At 40.6% G+C, this 23,012-nt stretch overlaps 2 protein-coding genes across 2 annotated transcripts in view; one reads left to right on the forward strand and one right to left on the reverse strand.

Annotated features, from left to right (window-relative positions):
• Positions 1–6,970: 6,970 nt before the first annotated feature.
• SNRPF (small nuclear ribonucleoprotein polypeptide F) lies at positions 6,971–13,378 on the forward strand. Its single transcript, XM_084878497.1, has 4 exons — positions 6,971–7,212; positions 9,020–9,145; positions 12,573–12,637; positions 13,245–13,378. Exons 1-4 carry the CDS (start codon positions 7,210–7,212, stop codon positions 13,309–13,311), a joined length of 261 nt encoding a protein of 86 aa, XP_084734623.1. The 5' UTR covers positions 6,971–7,209; the 3' UTR covers positions 13,312–13,378.
• A 375-nt stretch (positions 13,379–13,753) lies between these two features.
• Positions 13,754–23,012, reverse strand: part of CCDC38 (coiled-coil domain containing 38) — a gene marked incomplete at its 5' end in the record, with an annotated part of 31,352 nt that continues 22,093 nt past the window's right edge. Inside the window, 3 exons of the mRNA XM_084876228.1 lie at positions 13,754–14,373; positions 17,366–17,459; positions 19,761–19,966. Coding sequence (XP_084732354.1) covers positions 14,260–14,373; positions 17,366–17,459; positions 19,761–19,966 — 414 coding nt within the window. The 3' untranslated portion in view covers positions 13,754–14,259. The remainder of the gene's footprint in view (positions 14,374–17,365; positions 17,460–19,760; positions 19,967–23,012) is intronic.

The raw sequence follows: 23,012 nt of genomic DNA on the forward strand, positions 1-23,012 counted from the left end.
TTTCATCTGTAATAGCACTATATCCTCCAGAGGGCAGCAGATCCCCTTGGCACATGGACAATCAGACATTCATTAAACAGACTGACAAGGGTCTCAGAACACATTCTGTTATTTTTCCAGTCATGGATACAAAATTTCTAATTACTCTAGCAGAGACAGGCATTGAGATTTAGCTTAAGGCTGATAGTAAAGTAAATGTATGGCACTGAGACTAAAATAAACTAATTGTGTCTCTGTTTAATCACAATTATAACATTGAATTACAAAATTCAGATCAAAGGTCACCTTCTTTCTTATTTTCCTTTTTACCTTCAATAAAACAACAAATACAAATCAAATGTTCCATAAGGAATAAAATGAAGTATTGAAATCAGTTTCTTTCCCAAGGAACCTACTAAGAGATTGGGTAGATATTTAGATAAGCAGCACATTGCTCACTGACTTTCACACCAGGCTACAAAGTAGAAATACGTAGGGCACTTTTAAACAATAATAATGCTGAAGTCCCACCTCAAAACAATTAAAATTTAATCTCTGTATTTGGTTTCAGGCATGGCATTAAAAAGAATGTTCTCAGATGATTTAATGAGCAGCATTAAAATTTGAGAACCACTGTACTAAGGTGATAAAATCATATTTTAGGTAAATGGTTTCTGACATTTTCAAAGAGGAGAATTTGGGGTTTCTTTCCCAGGGGGAAATGTTTTAAGTGTGGAAGAATACAAAAAGAAAACAATCATTCTTACATCCTCTGTCCAAAATTAGCCTTTGTTAATTTAACATCTGTATTCTTTTTTAGCCGTCAGAATTGCCTACAACAAAATCAAATAAAAATCCCCTATCTTACAGCTCCTAAACTTAACTTCAGAAAACATTTCCTAGTCTTAGAGCAAATCTTACATCTTTTTTTTGCCTCCAAAATTTCATCTTCATTAATAAAGAGCCTAATGCATTCCAAATAGATCCACCAGACTCATTTGGGGGGAAAATGAATTCTGTTCATTTGCTATCTGAATATAGCTAGCAGGTTTATTTGTGCAAAGACTAACTGACAAGGTAGAGGAGGAAGAGCAAGAGACCAAGAAAATACTAATGAATATATATTTCCATTGAAAAGAGATATAGAAAAGGCAGGTGTCTAGATGGTTGGAATGAAAAGTAAAGGCTATAATTATAGATTGGAGGTTTTCTTTATGTGAAATTAACTGGCTTATAGTGGGTAGTGAATGCATGGAAACAGGTCTCATTAAGATCATGTTCTTACATGAGTTGTTAGTGTCAATAACTTGATAGGCAGCTGTTTTTAGGACTGGAGATATCCTGAAGACAAAAGTCTTTGAAAATATAATACAGGCTCAGTTCCTCTAAAAGTTGATAGGTATTTTAGGCAAAGAATTCAATCTATCTTGCAAAGGCTTTACAAATCAAACAAAAAATGCCTAGTTAGTTCTAATGAAGCATTTTTGAGTGATCCAAGGGAAAATATTATTAATATTATCCCCATTTTATAGATAAAGGGTCTAAAATCAGAGAATTTAAGTAACTTTCCCAGGGGAGTTGGGGGCTGGGGTGGGGTGGAGAGGTCATAGGAAAAGGTCTATTTAAGCAAGCCTATGAAGGACTACTATTCAAAAGAGGAAGTAGTGCCAGGCCTGTGTGGTTCAGTAGTTGAGCCTTGACCCAGGTTAACAGTTTAAGGCACATGCTTGGGTTGCAGGCTCAATCCCCAGTAGGGGGTCATGCAGGAGGATGTTTCTCTCTCATTGGTGTTTTTATCGCTCTATTGCTCTCCCTTCCTCTCTCTTTAAAACTCAATAAAAACATATTTAAATAAAAATAAAAGAGGTGGTAGGTTTGTAAGGAGCTAAGTCTTCCTCTAAACTCCCAGGAGCTAGCTGTTTATGTGTCCTCTACTTATAGACAGAGAATGAAATAGAGCATAGCAGACATTCTGATATGAGTGATCTTAATTTTGACCACTCACCAAAGCCTGATTCAGAGACTGACAGATGAATCCGATACTACACAGAAGGTCATGTCTCAAAATAATTCACACTCAGTCTGCAATATAGGAATGCCACTATCTTACATAAGCTATGAACTATGTGTGGAATTAAGATGCTTTGTTTGTTTTCCCTGAGGTTCTTACAGTTTGGATTAGAAGAGCTCAAGGAGCAAAGTTTGGAGAAAGAGAGATTCTGACTTAAAGGTATATTCCTTGTGGGACTTTGAGCAAGTTACTTAGCAACTCTAGCTAATAATACCTACTTCACAACATTGCTATAAGGATTAAATGAGATAATTTATGTAAAGTACTGGCACATAAGTGCTCAATAAAAGGCAACCATTATGGTGCTACTGCTGCTGCTGGCCGCCGCATTCCTCCTCTTCTTCTTTCTCCTTCCCCTCCTCCTCCTCCTCCTCCTCCTTCTTTCTTCTTCTTCTTCTTCTTCTTCTTCTTCTTCTTCTTCTTCTTCTTCTTCTTCTTCTTCTTCTTCTTCTTCTTCCTTGAGGCCCCGTGCACAAAATTCATGCATGGGGGAGGGGTATCCCTCAGCCCAGCCTGCACCCTCACCAATCTGAGACATCCCTTTCACAATCCAGGATTGCTCGCTTCCAAGTGCTCATCTGCCTGCCTTCCTGATTTCCCCTAACCACTTCTGCCTGCCAGCCTGATCACCACCTAGCTCCTCTGCCAGCCTGATTGATGCCTAACTGCTCCCCTGCCAGCCTGTTTGCCCTTACCTGCCCTCCCCTGCAGTCCTGGTCCCCACTAACTGCCCTTCCCTGCAGGCCTGGTTGCCCCCAACTTCCCTCCTCTGCTAGCCTGGTCACCCCTAACTGTCTTCCCCTGCAGGCTTGATCGACCCCATCTTGTGATGGCCAACTTGTGTCCATATGGGGGCAGGATCTTTCATCACATGGGGGCAGCCATCTTGTATGTTGGAGTGATGGTCAAGCTGTATATTACTCTTTTATTAGATAGGATAGAGACCTGGTGCACAGGTGGGGGCCGGCTGGTTTGCCCTGAAGGGTGTCCCAGATCATGGTGGGGGTTCCCTTGGGGCATGGGGCGGCCTGGGCAATGGGCTTGTGGTGGTTTGCAGGCGGGCCACATGCGCCACCGCCGCCCCTTCCCCTGCTCCTCCTTCCCCCCCCCCCCCCCCGCCCCCGCTACCCAAGCAGAGGCCCTGGTATTTGGAATTTATTTATCTTCTACAAATGAAATTTTGTAGCCTGAAGCAAAGCTAAGTCTCCTGCTTGCTCCATGGCAGCAGCCATTTCTGTTGGGATTGATGTATCTTCTATAATTGAAACTTCGTAGCCTTAAGCAGAGGCCAGGGCCGGCAGGGTGTGTGGAAAGCTTGGCTTCCTCTATCACCAGGGAAACCCAAGCCTCCCTCCTGCTCTCTAAATGGCCACAGCCATCTTGGTTGGGGTTAATTTGCATATTTGCTCCTGATTGGCTTGTGGGTATAGCAGAGTTATGGTTAATTTGCATATTACTCTTTTATTAGATAGGATTATATTATTATATAGTTCCAAGAGCAGTCTAGACATTTCCCCAAACATAATATGCACATATAGGGGAAGAAAAAATTTTATTGAGTCTAAATAATTATTAATAAATGAATTATAATATGAATATAAGTATTTCTGCTGATAAATTATCTTTTCAGTCACAATATAACCTAACCTATTATCTATAATCAGGCAGAAACAGAACCTGTTTTAGTTTTCCTTCTTTTTTTTTTTTTTTAAATATATTTTGTTGATTTTTATACAGAGAGAAAGGGAGAGAGATAGAGGGTTAGAAACATCGATGAGAGAGAGTCATCGATCAGCTGCCTCTTGCACACCCCCTACTGGGGATATGCCCGCAACCAAGGTACATGCCCTTGACCGGAATCGAACCCGGGACCCTTCAGTCCCCAAGCCGACGCTCTATCCATTGAGCCAAACTGGTTCCGGCTAGTGTTCCTTCTTAATTTATCACATTTTTAATTGCTCTACTGTACTTTGAGAATCAAGCTACAGGTGTTAACAACATCACTGCAAAATCTCACTTTACACTGTATGTTTTTAAAATAATTATATTTTACTGCCTAGTGTTCTCAACATACATGGAAAACTGGAAGGTTTAATCTACAAGAAACTTATTGTTGTCCAAACTGAAAAGTAACTAATTGATAATTATAACTAATCTATAATTCAAAGCATAGTTACAATGGAAGTGATATTCTTTATTTTAATATTTTTTTCCAGTTATTAATTGCAAATATCAAAGAGCCCTAACTGGTTTGGCTCAGTGGATAGAGCTTTCGCCTGCAGACTGAAGGACCCCAGGTTCGATTCCAGTCAAGGGCATGTACCTTGGTTGTGGGCACTTCCCCAGTAGGGGGTATGCAGGAGGCAGCTGATCAATATTTCTAACCCTCTATCCCTCTCCCTTCCTCTCTGAAAAAAATAAATAAAATATATTAAAATAAAAAATCAGAGAATCTATAATAATAAAAGTATAATATGCTTTGGGACATCCTTCTTAATGAAGCCATGGTGGCAGTGGGGGCTGAGCCCCGTGCACGAATTTCATGCATTGGGCCTCAGGTAATAGTATATTGAAGCTAGAAAGGCCCTTAAAATAATCTGTTTCAATCCCTTAATTTGACTAGTGCAAAAGTAAGGCCTGGAGAGGTCTAGGGACTTGACCAATTATATAGTACCAAGTGTAATGTTTAAAATGTTTTGTTTTCAGAATTGCAGCAGCTACAATTAGCATAGCCTGATCATTGCTAGGACTTAGTGTGAATAAACCTATGACTCTTGGCCATTCCATGATGTCCTCTCCTCAATAACCACTCAGCTCTGGCATCTTTTATGGAGTCAACCCATCTTATATTTGGTCTTCTTCTTTTCTTGCTGCCTTCTATTTTTCCCAGCATTATTGTCTTTTCTGAAGAACCCTGCCTTTCGTTATGTGCCTGAAGTAGGACATCTCAGTTTTGTTATTTTTTTTGCCTCCAATAATGTTTCAGATTTCATTTGCTTTAGGATCCACATGAGATTAATATTTAACATAAGGAGAAAAACCAACTTTAAACACAACTATTTTAATATAGATTACAGTAATGTTTTGTTTCCCTTCACTGAAATAACAACTAAAAAATAAGTCTCCTAAAGTATATCTAAAAAGTAAGTCTTCTACAAGTACCATGTGACTTCACTTATATGTGAAATCTAATGAACAAAACAAACTAACAAAATAGAAACAGACTCATCGATACAGAGAGCAGACTGACAACTGTCAGAGGGGAGGGGGATTAGAGGACTGGGTATAAAAGGTAAAGGGATTAAGCAAACAAACAATCACCCCCCCCCAAAAAAAATAAAAAAATAACAACACCCTTATAGACACAGACAACAGTATGGTGATTACCAGAGGAAAGGGAGTGGGAGAGGTAGAAAGGAGTAAAGGGGGGGATAAATGGTGACATAAGGAGACTTGACTTGGGGTGGTGAATACACAGATGATGTATTATAGAGCAATTGAAACCTATATAATTTTATTAACCAATGTCACCCCAATAAATTCAATGATTTTTTAAAAAAAGTTCTAAATAAGACTTCTAAAGTATATATTGAGCTTTTGAAAGTGAGCTTCATAAAGTAGAAAAAGTAAAGAATTTCCAGGTTGAAACCCAGCTTGGCCCTGCACAAGTTACCTGCTCAGCTTCTTTCTCATCTCAGAAATGGGGCTGTAACTACTAACTAGGTCTGTGTAGTAGAATTTCCATTATAACAATTGTGAAGGAGCCTGGCACATGGGAGGAGCGCCAAGTCTGTACAAAAGCTAACTATCTATTTAAATGATTCTGGAACTAAGGGGAAAAACCCACTGAACTTTGGGGTAAATAATTCCAACTCTTTGGCATAAACTATACCAAAAAATGCTGTATTTTGTCAGCATTCTCCAACATCTGCAGGGACATTAAAATTATAGTTACCCTTACATGGCCAACCACAGTCCTAACCTCTTCTCATTAATTATTTAATCCCCACGAAGCTGTGGCTAGTCCATCAAGCCACGCACAGCTGTGGAAACACAGCCTTAGGAGGAAGTTAAGAAACTGCCCGTCCCTGTCCTCAGGCGATGAATCTAGTTCAGGCTGCCTCCGTCTTCCCCACTTCTCCGCAAGGCCTCAATACATAGCATTTAAACTGAAAGCCCAAGTTCATCTCCTTAGTGCTGCAAGAACAAAACCAAAAGCAGTACTACTAAAAGGTGTGTATTCTCCAAGAACTGCATTAGGCATTTCAGATCTGAGCGAGCTGAAAGTCTGAACTGGGGAAAAACAAGCGAAATTCTGACCAATGACTCCATTACACGCTCAAGGATAATAGTGTAAAGATCCCCCACGTCCTTGATTTATAAATATTCTACACCAAAAAAGGCCGCACCAGGCTTCTGCTGGCAATGCAAAAAAACAAACAAACAGATGGACAGGGGGTCCACCGCACCCTATTTCTAGACCCGATAGGACCTCATCTGAAATATACTCTGTACTTGACTTTCCTGGGTGCGTTTCACTTCCCTTGGTCTTGCTTCTCCCACTTTTTTTTTTTTTTTTTTTTTTTTTTTTTTTTTTTTTTTTTTTTTTTTTTTTTACGGGGGTCGAAATGAGCATTACAGAATGGTGAACAGTCAGGGAGAAAGGGGGACGATGGCAGAGGAGCCCCCAAATCACAGAACCTGAAGGAAAGCGAGGAAGAAACTCGAGAGCCCCGAGCTCGTTCTTCGGGCGCAAAGGGACAAAAGGGAACCTCCGCCAGCCAGGTTGGCGAGAAGTCTCGGGCGCACCCCTGGGGTGCACGGCACCTCGAGGCTGGCGAGCGGACCAGAAACCCCGCCGGCCTCACGATCGTGGCAGTCTCGCATGGCGAAGGCACCCCAAAGGCCGGCGCGGAAGGATCCGACGCGCGCGGCATCGCTGGTTGCTAGGATACCCTGCTCACCCTCTCCTCCAATCAGCACGTACCTCTTTGCGTCCAATCAGAGGAGCGGCAGAGCAGCAGGCGGAGGTGAAAGGTCACGCTGCTTTTGGGCGGCCATTTCTCGTGGTCGGAGCTCGGGTAGGCGCGCTCCAGGCTAAGGGACGGACTAGAGCCGGGTCGGCGGCGAGTAGCCTGCAGCATTTGCTCGTGGTCGCGATGGTAAGGAGGGAGAGGAAGGATGGAGTCTCCGGAGAGAGACGGAGGGAGCGCGCGGGTGCCCGGCGCCGCCGGGCCGGGTGGTTGGTTCGCGCCTTTTCCCATTCATCCGCGCGAGGCGCCGCGCAGGCGGCCGGCAGCCCTTTCTTGGTGCGGCGGGGCCCGAGGCGCGCGCCCCCTCCGCCGCCCGGGAGTGCCCCCCTGCGCCCTTCCTCCCGGCCTCGTTCTGAATCTGAGCCTGAGGCATCCTTGCTGGCCTGGACCGCACGGTCCAGGTGAGGACGAAGAGGGTTCTCACGGCCCACTTTGAAATGAAAGCCCGCTCCCATTCATGGTGGGAGACGCCGCGCCGCCGCGCTCTGAACACGAGCCCAGGCTTTGGAGCATTCGTGTGTTCGTTGAACAAATATTTTACCGAGTGCATGCTACCTGCCAGATGCTGTGCTAGGCAGTAGGACTATAAGGTGAAAAGTACTTACGGATGCCGAACTCTGTCTGGGTTAATTCCTCTCGGGATTGGGAGACAGACATGAATCAAATAACAACAGAGATATATAATTACGAATAATCAGTGCTGAGGAGGAAGCAAACAGGTTGCCGGGAGGGGACTCGATGGTAGGTACCTAAGAAGAGTGGCCAGGGGTAGCATCCCTGGGAGGGGAGGGATTTTAACCTGAAACCTGAATGATAGGAAACCCAGCCCCTAAAAGAGCTGGAGGGAGAGGGTTCCAATCTCAGGAAACATGAGCATTGTTGGGCCCTGAGGCCCCGACATAAGGCACCGGCCCCTTGGAGGAATGCACAGAAACCACAGTTTCTTGCATGAATAGTGGTTATGCGTTTTAGCCTCAGGCAAGACCTCTCAGGCCACATTAGGACGTCTGGATTCTACTCCCAGCTGCAGTGGGCAGCCATGAAAGCGTTTTAAGCAGAAATATGATATAAAAAAAATAACAGTTGCTGTGTGGACAATAAGTTGAAGGAAGACAAGAGTGAAAACCGGAGACTCATTGGGAATTTATTGCAGCAGTCCCCTGCCCTAAGATAACTCTGAATGTTCTTTTTTAAAAGGGTAGTTTAGTCGCTAAGCTTCTTGCTGCTTTGGGCTGATGGGTGAGCAGATGAAGGAAAAAAGTGTGTGATTACTAGGGATACTACTGCTTTGCTGAATAAACGTTAAGAGGCACTGAAGTCAAGTGAGACCCAGTCCTCGTTTCTACAATTCAAGCAAAAGACTGTCAGGTGCCTCTGCTTCGCCCTGGAGTCGCATACTGGGAGTCTGACAGGACTGAATTGTTTGTTGCTTCATTCTTCCCTCCTGTTCAATAGGTGGTCTCCTCTGCCTACGACAGCTGTTTTCCCCCTGGGAATTTATCTCATCCTTTAAAATGGAAGCATTGCTTATTTCAGGCAACCTTCCCCTCTCTCTTAACACCGGATGGGGTTGGTACCCTTGTCCATAGCATATCTCCTCTTACAACCTTGCAGTAGTTTATTTGTATGTGTTTTGCTCTTCCTCCCACTGTGAGCATCTGGAGGACAGGGACTGTCACCTGCATTTTTTTTTTTTAACTGTCTTTGTCTCTTTGTAACCTGGAACAGTAAGTGATGTTTAATAGCTATTCAGGAAATAATATTTGTATACATTTTGATGGTTGAAGAGGAAATTGGCTACCTGGGTATTTAAATATTTTTGGTGGTCGTGAACAAATAAAAGTGATACCATAAACATGGTTGATTCGGTAACAGAGTAGGTGGTGGGCACGGAGCTCTGGAAAATAATTGAGTTCTTTTTTTGTTCTTTGTGCAGAGTTTGCCCCTCAATCCCAAACCTTTCCTCAATGGATTAACAGGAAAGCCAGTGATGGTGAAACTTAAGTGGGGAATGGAGTACAAAGGCTACCTGGTATCTGTAGATGGCTATATGAACATGCAGGTAAGCTAAAGAATTATAAAAATCATTAAATAGCATCTCTCTTTCTTCACCTTACTCCTCTAAGGTTTAGTGTGACTTATGAGAATGCAGTTAATTAAATTGGTAACGCAAAAATTCGGAGGGAAAAGTCAAGATCAGGGAGGATGTGATAAGCTGCGAATGAGACATGTTAAACCAAAATACAGCCACAGATTTGACCCTAAGTTTTTAAAAGTAAGAAGAGCTCGAACATTTGATTCCTGTTGCCAGAAGGGGAAAATACAAATTTGCAGGGGGAAAAAAACACCTTCTCTCTGCACTTAACTCTGCAAAAAATTTTTCAAGTGAAATTCTTACTTTTTAAAAACATATTTTTTTATTTCAGAGAGGAAGGGAAGAGGAGGAGAGAGATGGAAACATCAATGATGAGAGAATCATTGATTGGCTGCCTCCTGCATGCCCCTTCTGGGGATCGAGCACACAACCCTGGCATGTGCCCTTTACTGATCGAACCTGGGACCCTTCAGTCCACAGGCTGATGCTCTATCCACTGGGCAAACCAGTTAGGGCAAATTCTGAATGCTGAAAGCATAACATCAGAGTAATTCCCTAAAAGAATTTCTTGAAGGAAATGACATTAGCCAAATAAATTGATCAATTGACTGCATGTCTGTTACACTAGTTTCTGTGAATATTTCTGTGAACTTTTTAAAAATTGTGATAAAATGTGCCACTTTCACCATTTGCGAGTGTATAACTCAATCCCAAAGTGAAATTCCAGACCCATTAAGAAATACAATAATTCCCCATTTCTGTTGTCTCTAGTCCCTTGGTAAATACTATTCTTTTTTCTCTCTATTAACGATACCTCATATAAATGGAATCCTACAATATTTGTCCTTTTGACTTATAGCATATTTTTAAAGCTCATTCACGGTGTAGCATATTTCAGAATTTCTTTTTATGGAAGTAATATTTCATTATATGTATACTCTGCATTTTAATCCATTCTTCTATTGGTCATTTGGATTACTTCCCCATTTTGACTAGTATGACTGTTGCAGTGAACACGGCTATACAAATATCTGCTTCAGTTTCTATTTTTAGTTATATATATCAGAAATGTAATTGCTGAATCATACAGTAATTCTTGGTTTAATTTCTTGAGGAACAGCCATATTATTTTCTACCTGAACAAAAGATGCTCATGTCCCCATAATTTATATAGAGCACATGTGTCAAACACAAGGCCCGCGGGCCAAATCCAGCCCGCCAGGCCTTGCAATGTGGCCCGCACCGCGCTGTCATCACTGCACTCCGCTGTCAGTTTATGACATTGTCAGTTTATGACTGTTCAGTAAACCATTCGGCCCGCGATTTAGGCTGGATTTTAGATTTTGGCCCCTTCTCTGATTGAGTTCGACACCCCTAATATAGAGCATTGTTTGGCCTGGAAAACTCCCTAAACAGTAATCATTTACCAAGGCCATAAAAAATCTAAAGAGCATATCTTTTGTGCTGAAAATGTTCCATACTTAATGGTGATGGTTATACATACAGTTTTATGAATATAGGTAAAACCACTGACTTGTATACTTTAAGAGTGAATTTTATGTTATGGAATTACATATATGCCTAATATACTAATTGCTTCCATTCGAACAGTCGCTGTGACACACACCGACCACCGGGGGCAGATTCTCCAATTTGAGACCCTTTAAGCTTTCAAGGGATGTCCAAATGCCCGCTTAAACTTGGACATCCCTCTCACAATCCAGGACTGCTGACTTCCAACCACTCACCTGCCTTCCTGATTGCCCCTAACTGCTTCTGCTTTCCAGCTTGATAACCCCCTAACCACTCCCCTGCCACCCTGATCTACACCAAACTGCCAGCCTGGTCCTCCTAACTGCTCTCCCCTGCAGGCCTGGTAACCCCTAATTGCCCTCACCTGCTGGCCTGGTAACCCCTAATTGCCCTCCCTTGCCAGCCTGGTCATCCCTAGCTGCCCTCCTCTGCCGGGCTGGTCACCCCCAATTTCCCTCCCCTGCAGGCCTGGTTGCCCCTAGCTCTCCTCCCCTGCAGGCTTGGTCCCTCCCAACTGCCCTCTCCTGCTATCCTGGTCACCCACAACTGCCCTTCCTGCCAGACATCTTGTGTCCACATGGAGCGGCCATCTTTGACCATATGGGGGCAGCAGCTTGTGTGTGTGATAGTCAATTTACATGTTACTCTTATTAGATAGGATGTGTGTTTGTGTGTGTGTGTATATTCCTATTTAATAAATGGAGAATATGCTAATTGACTCATATGGTCTCAAAGATGGCAGTGCTCATAGCCAATAAGGGAATATACTAATTGACTGCCACGCCCTCAAAGATAGTAGCACCCATAGCCACAAGATGGCAGTGTTCAGTCCCCTCAGCCCTGCCGGGGTGGCAAGCACACAGCAAGGCCAGGCCCGCCTCTTGGTTGCCCCTAGCTGCCCTCCCTGTAGACCTGGTCACCCTTACTGCCCCTCCCTGCTGGCCTGGTTGTCCCCAACTACCTTCCCTTGCAGGCCTGGTCACCCCCAACTGCCCTCCTCTGCTAGCCCGGTCACCACTTACTGCCCTCCCCTTCAGTCCTGATCGCCCATAATTGCCCTCCCCTGCTAGCCATAACATGGCAGCCATCTTGTGTCCACATGGGGGTGGCCATCTTGTGTGTTGAAGTGATGGTCAATTTGCAAGTTACCTTTTTATTATATAGAATGTGCATGTATATACACCTTGCAGAGTGATCATGAGGAATCTAGTAAGCATCTGTCTCTGTACAAAGTTATTGTGATATTGACTATATTCCCTGTGCTATAGATTATATCCTAGTGAGACCTTTATAACTGGAAGCTTATAAGGTTACTCTGTTGTTTAACCTCCTTTTAAGAACATGTTTTCCTGTTTATTAGCAATTAATTTTAAACTCGTTAAGTGTTTGGTTTGATTGATGACTAATATGAAAGTATTTTAGCCATAACTTTTGTAGGTCCATTGGATTCCTCAATACGATACTACACTATAAAGTTATTATTCCAAGAGAAGTTAATTTCTGCTTTGGAAAACTTTAGTCAACTTACCGGTATTCATAATTTGGGAGATTTCCTTCCTTGACATGTTAATTCTAATGTCTACTAGAAAGAAATACTGTACAACTGTGAGATTTAAAAAAAACAAAAAACAAAACTATGTTGAAACAATTTTTACTACATATTGTACATACATTAGTGTAAACTTTACCAAATATTTATATGAAACCATAAATACTACAATAGTAATAGAAGACTAATATTAATTATAGATAAATATGAGTTGATATAAAAAGGTCTTGGTTAATAAGTTGTCTCACCAGTATTAGGTGTGTCTTAACTATTTTCCTTCTATACTATTAATATATTTTCTTTTTTTTAAAGCTTGCAAACACAGAAGAATACATAGATGGAGCCTTGTCTGGACACCTGGGTGAAGTTTTAATAAGGTAACAAAACAGTAGTAGTATATGTAAGGAATTACTTGGTGAACGTTAGAAATAACCTATTTTAAAAAACTAATTTAGTGCCTCAGTTTCAGAATTACTTTTTAAAATCACTATTAATTTACCATATTATTCTACAACTAGACTTCTAGAGTATGAAATTGTTAAACTAGTCAAAGATTTAAGTATTTTGAAGCTATTCGTCCTTAAGATTTTTCTAGTACTAATATTAGACTTTCTATTTTAAGCTGTAACTTTTTTTAGTGGTTTTAATTAAAAGTTTGATTTTTTAATTTTAGTTGGGTCTGGCTGCTGCTAGGATTTTTAGTTATACTCATTTTCTAGAACTAACTTTACACCATCAAATTCTAGTCATTCCCTTTGGAAGAGCATAAAGATATAATTTTATAACAATCACATGGTGAGAAAATAAGTGCCATTTGTTTTGTAAAAAAATCAGTGGTAAAACTTTAAAAAGAGAAAGGAAAAAATGCTACGTTATAAATTTAGCATTCAGTATTTTTGTAATGAAAAATATCTAGTAATTGTAAATCAGATATTACATGGTTTCCAGTTGGAACAACAAAATGGACTGTGTTTCTGTTTACAGATGTAATAATGTCCTTTATATCAGGGGTGTTGAAGAAGAGGAAGAAGATGGAGAAATGAGAGAATAGCATCTTTTGTTGGAAAATTTTTTTTATATATATTTCTAGACAATAAAAATTTGTTTTTTCAACTTGACTTGTGAACTATTCATTTTAAATATATTCAGACATTTACATGCAAAACTCAATGTTGAAAAATTATTTACAGAAGAAAGGCTTTAAAGGCTACTCAGTTTCATTCAAGTTGGTTTTCTTTCGTAAGTCCAGTGTTGTTATTTTTTTCTAAAAGGGAGAATTACTTATATGCTTTATAAACGTTTATGAAGGTGAATTTCAGCCCTTTTCTTGTAATTATATATTAACTGAGACCTTTCAAATGCAATTGCTTCTTTTAAAGTTTTTTTGAGCCATTTTTTACATGTATACAGTGAACTATTTTCTTAGCGTTAATATATATTATTTTACTTAGTAATAGATAAATAACAGTGTACACTTAAACAGTATACACATATAGCTAAAATGAAACATCAATTAAAATTAAAATGATTGTGGATATACAGCACAACAGAAATTATGAACTAACATTTAGGTTGAAGATAGGTTTGTTCATTTAAGAGGATTAATTTTCTGAACAGTACTTAATACGAATTAAAAACCAGTCACAGTTATGTTCTGAGACATAACCTCAAAGTCTTATTTTGTCAGAGGATGCCACTATTGCAGTTTAATGATCATTACTCGGATAGTTACATCAATAAAATAACTTCGGATGTGTATCCCCAACTCAGACAAATCAAAGTATAGGTGTATAATATTTAGAATAATACGTAGGCAATAGATAATAAAAAGCCTTCAACAAAAGAAAGTAACTCCCCATTTCCAATCCTATAACCTTTGGGACAGGGGCATGTCTTCATCACATTGATTAGGCAAGCATATGGGGGAGAATATTTTGGTTACTGTAAACCAGAATCTTTAAAATATGCTTAAAACACTTTGGCCTTACTGCTTTCTAATTCAAGTGAAAAAATACTCTTCTTCTATTGATTTTGCTCTTGTATCTCTGACTAAACGTAGTTGACGTTTGTTACCAGTTATAGGTTTTGAACGACAGACAAGTCTTCTTCCCAGCTGAAATGAAAGAAATAATAATATTCTTTAGAATAATCTTTTTCTGTTGAAATACTATAAGTAAAATACTAATATTAACTTGATTTTCCAAGGAATAATACAGCTTAATGTGGTAAGTAGTCAATTACATAGGGGTTGATTTTAAACATCAGTAATCCTGATGGGTGTTGGAGGTGTTCCCACTGGGATAGGCTTAGGGAAATCCTCAGTTTCACACCTATTCATTTTCTCTGGGGCCTACACTCAATTATATCATCTTTAGTCTTTCCTCTGTAAACATTTTTGTTTTGCTTTGACAGCTGAATTTTTATCAAATGGATAACAAAACTATGATATAATATTGGACTTGAGATTTGATGGGGCATCTCCATTGTGTCTCAAAAGGGGCACTATTGCCGAAACCGGTTTGGTTCAGTGGATAGAGTGTCGGCCTGGGAACCGAAAGGTCCCAGGTTCAATTCCAGCCAAGGGCATGTACCTTGGTTGCGGGCACATCCCCAGTAGGGGGTGTGCAAGAGGCAGCTGATTGATGGTTCTCTCGATGTTTCTAACTCTATCCCTCTCTCTGTAAATCAATAAAATGTATTTAAAGGGGGAGGGGGAGGCCCACTATCCCTATGTGAGACTGGCCCTTGCATTGCAGAATGTTTGACATTACAGGCCCCAGTGAACTAAATAATAGTAGAGTTCCTCCCCATTATTATAGCAACAAAAATGCTCTTAGAGCAGTGATTCTCAACCTTTCTACTGCCGCGACCCTTTAATACAGTTCCTCATGTTGTAGTGACCCCCAACCATAAGGGTCACTGCTGCTGTAGAGCCTAAGACCATCGGAAAACTACAGATATTTACATTACAATTCATTAACAGTAGCAAAATTACAGTTACGAAGTAGCAATGAAAATAATTTTATGGTTGGGGGTCACCACAATATGAGGAACTGTATTAAAGGGTCATTGCATTAGAATGGTTGCAAAAATAAAAACAAACAAAACCACCGAAACCGGTTTGGCTCAATGGATAGAGCGTCGGCTTGGGGACTGAGGGGACCAGGGTTCGATGCCGGTAGGGGCATGTGCCTTGGTTGCGGGCATATCCCCAGTAGGGGTGTGCAAGAGGCAGCTGATCGATGACTCTCTCTCATCGATGTTTCTAGCTCTCTTATCTCTCTCCCTTCCTCTCTGTACAAAATCAATAAAATATATTAAAAAAAAAAATCTGCCAAAACCCACATTATCGATAAAACAAATCAATGCCATTATAAACAGGGCATTTTATCAATACTGGTTGAGCAATTGTTACAATATACCACAGTCATACAAGATGTAAAAAAAAATTGCCTGTCCAGTTTGGCTCAATGATTAGAGCCTTTGGCCACAGACCAAAGGGTCTTGGATTTGATTCCCAGGCAAGGGCATGAGAACCACTGCCTTAGGGGAACAGAACCCCTGAATTCCTTCCTAAAATCGGATTTTTTTGACTATTGGTGATCTCCTTTGGTTACTTTTGTTATTAATACTATCAGAAAATTTCCATTGATGAAGTATCCCAACTAGGTAAGAACTTCTATCACAGGTTTTCATACATGTCTATTTATCAGATCACCATTTTTATTTTCTGTTTTCCAGTTTTAGTTTTCATTCTCATTTTTAGTCTGTTAATAAACATTTGTTGAGTATCCACTGTGTGCTAGGCAGTGGAGATACAGAGAAGTCATAAAATTCATGCATGGTCGAAGAAAGGATATATTTATAAATAATCATTTCAATTTTGTGGGTTTAGTGGAGTGTACACATACATGTGGGAAAATAATGAGTGATTGATTCTCTTTTGGGAGGAAGAGGACAAGTCAAGTGTTCAAAGAACACCTGAACTAGAGAGGTACAGACTCTTTAAGATTAAATGCTTATTTAAACAAAATAAGGTAATCATAACCTTTTGATACACATATTTACAATCACCATACAATCACCATATATCCCAACTGCCCTCTCCTGCTGAGCTGGTTGCCCCTAACTGCCCTCTCCTATAAGCTGGTTGCTCCCAATTGCTCTCCCCTGGCAGCCTGGTCCCCCCCCCTAACTGCCCTCCCTGCTGGCCCGATTGCTCCCAAATGCCCTCCCTTGCAGGCCTGGTCCCTCCCAACTACCCTCCCCTGCTAGCCATCTTGTGGCAGCCACCTTGTGTCCACATGGGGGCAGCTATCTGACCACATGGGAGCAGCCAGCTTGTGTGTTGGAGTGATGGTCAATTTGCATATTACTCTTAGCTAGGATTCTCTGGGTTCACTATTTCCATTGTTAAGTGGAAGAAACAAGGTTCTGCCGAAACCGGTTTGGCTCAGTAGATAGAGCGGTCTGCCTGCGGACTGAAAGGTCCCAGGTTCGATTCTGGTCAAGGGCATGTGCCTTGGTTGTGGGCACATCTCCAGTACGGGGTGTGCAAGAGGCAGCTGATGGATGTTTCTCTCTCATTGATGTTTCTATCCCTCTCCCTCTCTGTAAAAAATCAATCAAATATATTTATTAAAAAAAAAGAAAGAAAGAAACAAGGTTCTCAGCTATCATTAAGAATTGACACAAATACATAGGATATTTCCAGAAGGATGCATATGAAACTGTTAGCAATGCTTATCTCTGAGGTAGGAGGAACTAAGGATGACAACTTTCACTGAATACTCCTTTGTATTTTTTTGAACTTTGAATCATATGTCTGTACTACCTATTCAAAAAATTAGTTTTTAAATTTTTCTGGTTTCGTATACCTGGAAGGAAAGAAAGAGAGGAAGGGGCAGGTTTCTTTTACTAAAAAGTAGGCCTAATTTGACTTATTCTAAAAGTAACAAGGAACCAGAGAGAGAGCAATTGAAGCTGAGCATAAAAGACTACTGAAGTTTAACCTGGATAAATTCGGTGAATTAGATATTTTGTTTTTATACCCAGAAGCACTCACACTTTGATGCGGCTGGACCTATTAATAGCAAAACACAAACCTTTTTCTTTGGTTGTGCTACTGCTCTTTCCAGAGCAGCTCTTAGCCTTTCTTCTTGGTGTTTCTGTTTTTCTCTCATTTTCTCTTCACGAAGCCTGTCAAGAGGGGAAAATGTTCTAAATATTTAAATGACCCATCTGAATATTATTTCCATTAAGGTTAAATGGAAGTAATTCATCTTCACCCATAACCATGGCTTTTGAATATTCAGGTGAAATCTCAATAACACATCTGATTTCTGATGAGATGAGGAGAAATTGCATGCCACTATTTTGGAAGAAGTAAAAATCTATCCCCTCTTGAGTCTAAATAAGCACCTCAATAAGGACTTCTCATCACTCAATTTCAGCACGTCACAGTTAATCTGTACAACGGTCACTTCAATTAACTTCCAGTTATCCACCCCTCCCTTATTTGAAATATTCAGAAAAGTACACTAGTCACAAGGATGTAGTTAAGTGAATTACCACAAAAGTGCATTTTCCAGTTAATCTTTTTGACTGATATTCTCAAATTAAGACCAACAAATACAATTTGTCTTTTTTTTTTTTTTTTTAGGGCTGTGATGATAAAATTAGATGATCTAGACCAGGGGTCCTCAAACTTTTTAAAGTGGGGGCCAGATCACAGTCCCTCAGAGAGCTGGAGGGCCGGACTATATGAACTACTAATTCCTACTGTAACACCTTGGCTGCGCTCACTGCCCAAAAATCCTGGCGGGCAGGATCAGACTCCCCTGGGGGCTGCATGTGGCCCGCGGGCCGTAGTTTGAAGACCCCTGATCTAGACCAGTAGTCGGCAAACCGCAGCTCCCCATGCCTCGAGAGCGACATGCGGCTCTTTGGCCCCTTGAGTGTGGCTCTTCCTCAAAATACCATGGCCTGGGTGAGTCTGTTTTGAAGAAGTGGCAGTTAGAAGAAGTTTAAGTTTAAAAAATGTAGCTCTCAAAAGAAATTTCAATCGTTGTACTGTTATTTGGCTCTGTTGACTAATGAGTTTGCCGACTACTGACCTAAGACGATCTTTCTACTCCAATGCCTAATGCAGAATAGGCACTCAATAAGTGAGAGCTATTTTGTGGAAACATTTAATTTTAAGAGTTAATATTTATTAAATATTTTTATACCAGATATTATGTTAAGTGCCTCCAAACCATGGGGAAAATAAACTAAAATTCTCTTGATAAGAACAATAAATAATTGGAATTAGATTTATGTATCACTGCTGAAAATAAGTTGTAATTATCCTTGGATGACTATTTTTGCTGGGGGGAAAAAAAGATATAAGAGACCCTAGCTGTTTTGGCTCAATGGATAGAGCATTGGCCTGCAGACTGAAGGGCCCCAGGTTCGATTCTAGTCAAGGGCACATGCCCAGGTTGTGGGCTAGATCCCCAGTAGGGGGCATGCAGGAGGTACCCAATTAATGATTCTCGTGATTGATGTTTCTATCTCCTTCCCCATTCCTCTCTGAGATAAAAATACATGTTAAAAAAAAAAAAAGATACAAGTGTTATTAGTTATTAGTGTAATTAATTATAGGTCATGTAATTGGAAGGAGTAATCTTTATCTTATAATTTTTAAACATTTGCCTTATATTTGATGTCTTAATATCACATTAATCTATTCTGGATTTCATTTTTATCTGTGGGAAGCAGTATCCCACATCCACCAGTAATAGAGTAAGCAGTAACAAAATATCTAATAATAATGGCTAATCCTTATTGCTTTATTGCTTTTATACAGATCATTTAATTTAATCCTCACAACAACCCTACAAGTCATTACTGCTATTTTAACAGATAAACTGAAAGTTGCATCTGATGAACTTTCTGGTCATCTGGTTCCTTCTCAGTGCTCATGTTCCATTGGTAATGGCACATTTATTTCATAACTAGAGGCCCAGTGTACAACATGCATGCACTCAGGGAAGGTTCCCTCAGCCCGGCCTGCACCCTTTAGCAATCCGGGAGCCCTTGAGGATGTCCGACTGATGGCTTAGGCCCACGGAGGCAGGAGAGGCTCCCACCACTGCCGCTGCACTCACCAGCCATCAGCCCAGCTTGTGGCTGAGCAGGATGCCACCCTGTGGGAGCGCACTGACCACCAGGAGACAGCTTCTGCGTTGAGTGCTTGCCCCCTCGTGGTCAGTGTGTGTCATAGCAACCAGTCGTTCTGTCAATTTGCATATTATCCTTTTATTATATAGGATAATAGTTGGTGAATGTGTCTTCCCACTAAGAAATAGCTCTATGAGGAGGGCAGGGCTAGGTTTGGTTCCTCCCACTGTGTCTCTATGTGGTTATCTTTGCCATATAATAGAGATTTGCTAAATGTGGAATCCAAGCTAAAACAACTACTCATAAAGTCATTCACTACATTTATATAAGACGTACTTTTGCCGTCGTTCTTTTTGTTTTGTCCTCTCAATTGCGTCCACATTTTCTTTCGGAATGGAATCAATGAGATCACTCAGTTCCACCAGTCGAGACTCTACTTTTATCAGCTTTTGGATTGGGTTGAGGCTGCTAACCTCACTATCTCCGATACAGAATTTGTATACTTGATTAATTTTTCTACTAAGAGAGTCTATCAGTTTTTCCTGGGATTGAGAAGGAAAGGAAAGTAGAAAACAACATCACATCACTATTTGCTTGTTCAATAAATGTAAAGTTCTGTTTTATAATATTATAATGAGAAGGCTTTTATGTAATACTAAATGTTTCCTTGGTTAAAAGAAAAACTTCAGTGTGACTTCGAAGAGTGAGAAAATGCAGCAATGATATTTATAACAATTTGTAGTCAGATCATTGCTACAGTAACATCTTGGATTATTTTCTTTAAAAATATTTTATTCTATGCATAAAAGTAATTAAAATTGTGATTTTTTGTATATCTGATTCCCTGGGCATTCAAGTAGAGGTGACATACACATTTAAAATCCTGTGTTGCCACGACAATGCATTTCCTCGCAGCACTGCAGATGAGCCCCCTTTTTTGCATTTGTTAATCTAATTCTCTGGTTGGTGAACTCATTAATCAACAGAGCCAAATATCAACAGTACAACGATTGAAATTTCTTTTGAGAGCTACATTTTTTAAACTTAAACTTCTTCTAACTGCCACTTCTTCAAAATAGACTCTCCCAGGCCATGGTATTTTGAGGAAGAGCCACACTCGAGGGGCCAAAGAGCCTGCTTGTGGCTCGCGAGCCGCAGTTTGCCAACCTCTGGTCTTAATTGCTAGAACTATAATCATCCTGCCGTAGTAGTTATTTGCATGTATGCCTTATCTCCCTTTCTAGGCTGTAAGCACCTGGAGGGCAGGAGCTATTTCTTAGGTTGACACTTATACCTACAATAGCACCTTGCACATAACTATGCACTTTACTAAATGTTTGCTGAATAAATGAATGCCTTCTCTCAGAGGAAAAGAACAGTTACAAGAAAACGGATTCCCTGGCTGGCCTACAAAAGCCTTTGGGGAGGTTTAAATTTCACTCTCTCCACTGGGAAGTCGTTGCAGTATTCTAGTCTAAACAGAGGCGCAGGCCAAACCTTGCTGATCCCTGTACCTGGCTACTCCTCCGTTTTAACACGTAGTTGATATGCTCGAGCTTGTAGGAAACTTGTTTCGGGATGTTTTTCGGGCCCGAGAGATAATTTTCATCCTCTTTCTCTTCTGGGGACCCGGTATTCGCAGCTAAGAGGGTCTCAATAAACTGCTGGGCAAGGTTAAGCTGTCTCCACATAGCAGTCTGCCCGAATGCCTGCTTCTGCTCAAGAAGATGAGAATCACCGTGAAGCCAAGGAGGAAAAATAACACTCAAGACAGATGTGGCTCCTGGAGTCATGGGACTCCTTACAGTGCCACCAACAATTACAAGTCAAGATCTATTACCAGGAGGTGACTTCCAACAGCTTGTTTCTCCCACCTCCTACTTTAAGCACCTTTCCAATGATTCTATTTACCAGAAAGCCCCCATTTTCCCCCAATTTTTTTTTCTATTTCCTATTTATATTAAAATATGCTTTTTTAAAGAACACAGGGAAGTATGAAATGATATAAAAAGTAAAAGGCAAAAGTCCTATTTGCCATTCAGCTTATTTTTTTCTCTCCCTTTCTAAATAACAACTATTGTATTTCCCATTTGTATTAACAGCACATTTCTTTAGAAACACAGAAAAATCAAAGGTAAAGTAACCCATCAAAGGACTGATGTGTACATTGGATATGAAAAAACAATATTGTTGCAATGTGAGTCATTTCAAAAATACATTGAACATTAGTTCTGAGAAAAATCAACTTTAACGTGAGAATGGTTAATTGATGGAAAATTCTAAAGGAGTCTTCTTGAACACTTAAGCGTTTTAGCAGTGGATGGGCAGTAGCCTTTGTGTGTGTGTTTATTTTTTAAGTTCTTCCTGTCAAATAAGAGGGAAAGTCAAGGAGAGAGGTTTTCTTAAGGTTAGAACAGAGTGAGAAATAGAATCAGGGGATGAGGTTAAAGAAAATGCTCATGAAAAAGAGATTGAGGGCCTGGCTCTAATGAGCACAGGGCAAAAAAAAAGGAAGTTTAAGATGGCAGGCCTACTCTTGGCAAAGAAGCCAAATGTCAGGCCAACCCCTGGAGCTGCCACGAGGTGGCAGGCCCACCCCAGAGCTTGTGTGCCTGCTTCCTGAGGTTCAGTGGGGCAGGGTGGTAGAAGATTACCAGGATAAGAACTTCGGATGCCTTCCAAAGGAAATGGGAAGTGATCTGACCAGAGCAATAAATAGAAGGAGTCATTGTTATCAAAATTGGATAGGAATGGGGAGATGTCTAGATGTCATTCAAAGTTCCTTTCCAACTCAAGGATTCTGTAATTCTTATCCATGTCTCATTCTACTGTGTGCTTAATGTAAACAACTCTCCCAATTGTATTTTCCTGTTGAAAGGAAAATTAAACCAGAGGTGACTACATTCTGCAAATTAAACGATGGAATAGCTTACATTCCATTTCAGGTCCAATGAAAATGAGCCAACAGCTGCTATACAAAATGGATGAATCTCAAACGTAATGTTGAGAGAAAGAAGCCAGGCAAGCCAGACATATTACACGATTCCATCTATCTCAAGTTCAAAAGCATAAAGTCTAATTGGTGGTGGGAGAAGTGAGGACAGTGGTCACCTTCAAGGGATGGAAAGCAGCTTCTGGGAGTGCTGACCATGATGTATTCCCTGATCTAGGGAGTGGTACAGGGCTGTGCTTACTTTGAGGAAATTCTTTGAGAGTTATACTTATGATTTGTGCACGTTTGAATATTACATTAAATCTATGCCTGAATTTAGCCGAAACCGGTTTGGCTCAGTGGATAGAGCATCGGCCTGCAGACCGAAAGGTCCCAGGTTCGATTCCGGTCAAGGGCATGTACCTTGGTTGCAGGCACATCCCCAGTAAGGGGCGTGCAAGAGGCAGCTGATCGATGTTTCTCTCTCATCGATGTTTCTAGCTCTCTATCCCTCTCTCTTCCTCTCTGTAAAAAATCAATAAAATACATATATGTAAATCTATGCCTGAATTTAAAATTGTACTATCGAAGTAATATATTGAATTAGTGAAAAGTGTTTTTAGGGGATTAAGTACAGTTAGAAGCGTAGAAATTTT

Source organism: Pipistrellus hanaki (genome assembly GCF_964339955.1).
Source record: "Pipistrellus hanaki genome assembly, chromosome: 3".
NCBI classification, from domain to species: Eukaryota; Metazoa; Chordata; class Mammalia; order Chiroptera; family Vespertilionidae; genus Pipistrellus; species Pipistrellus hanaki.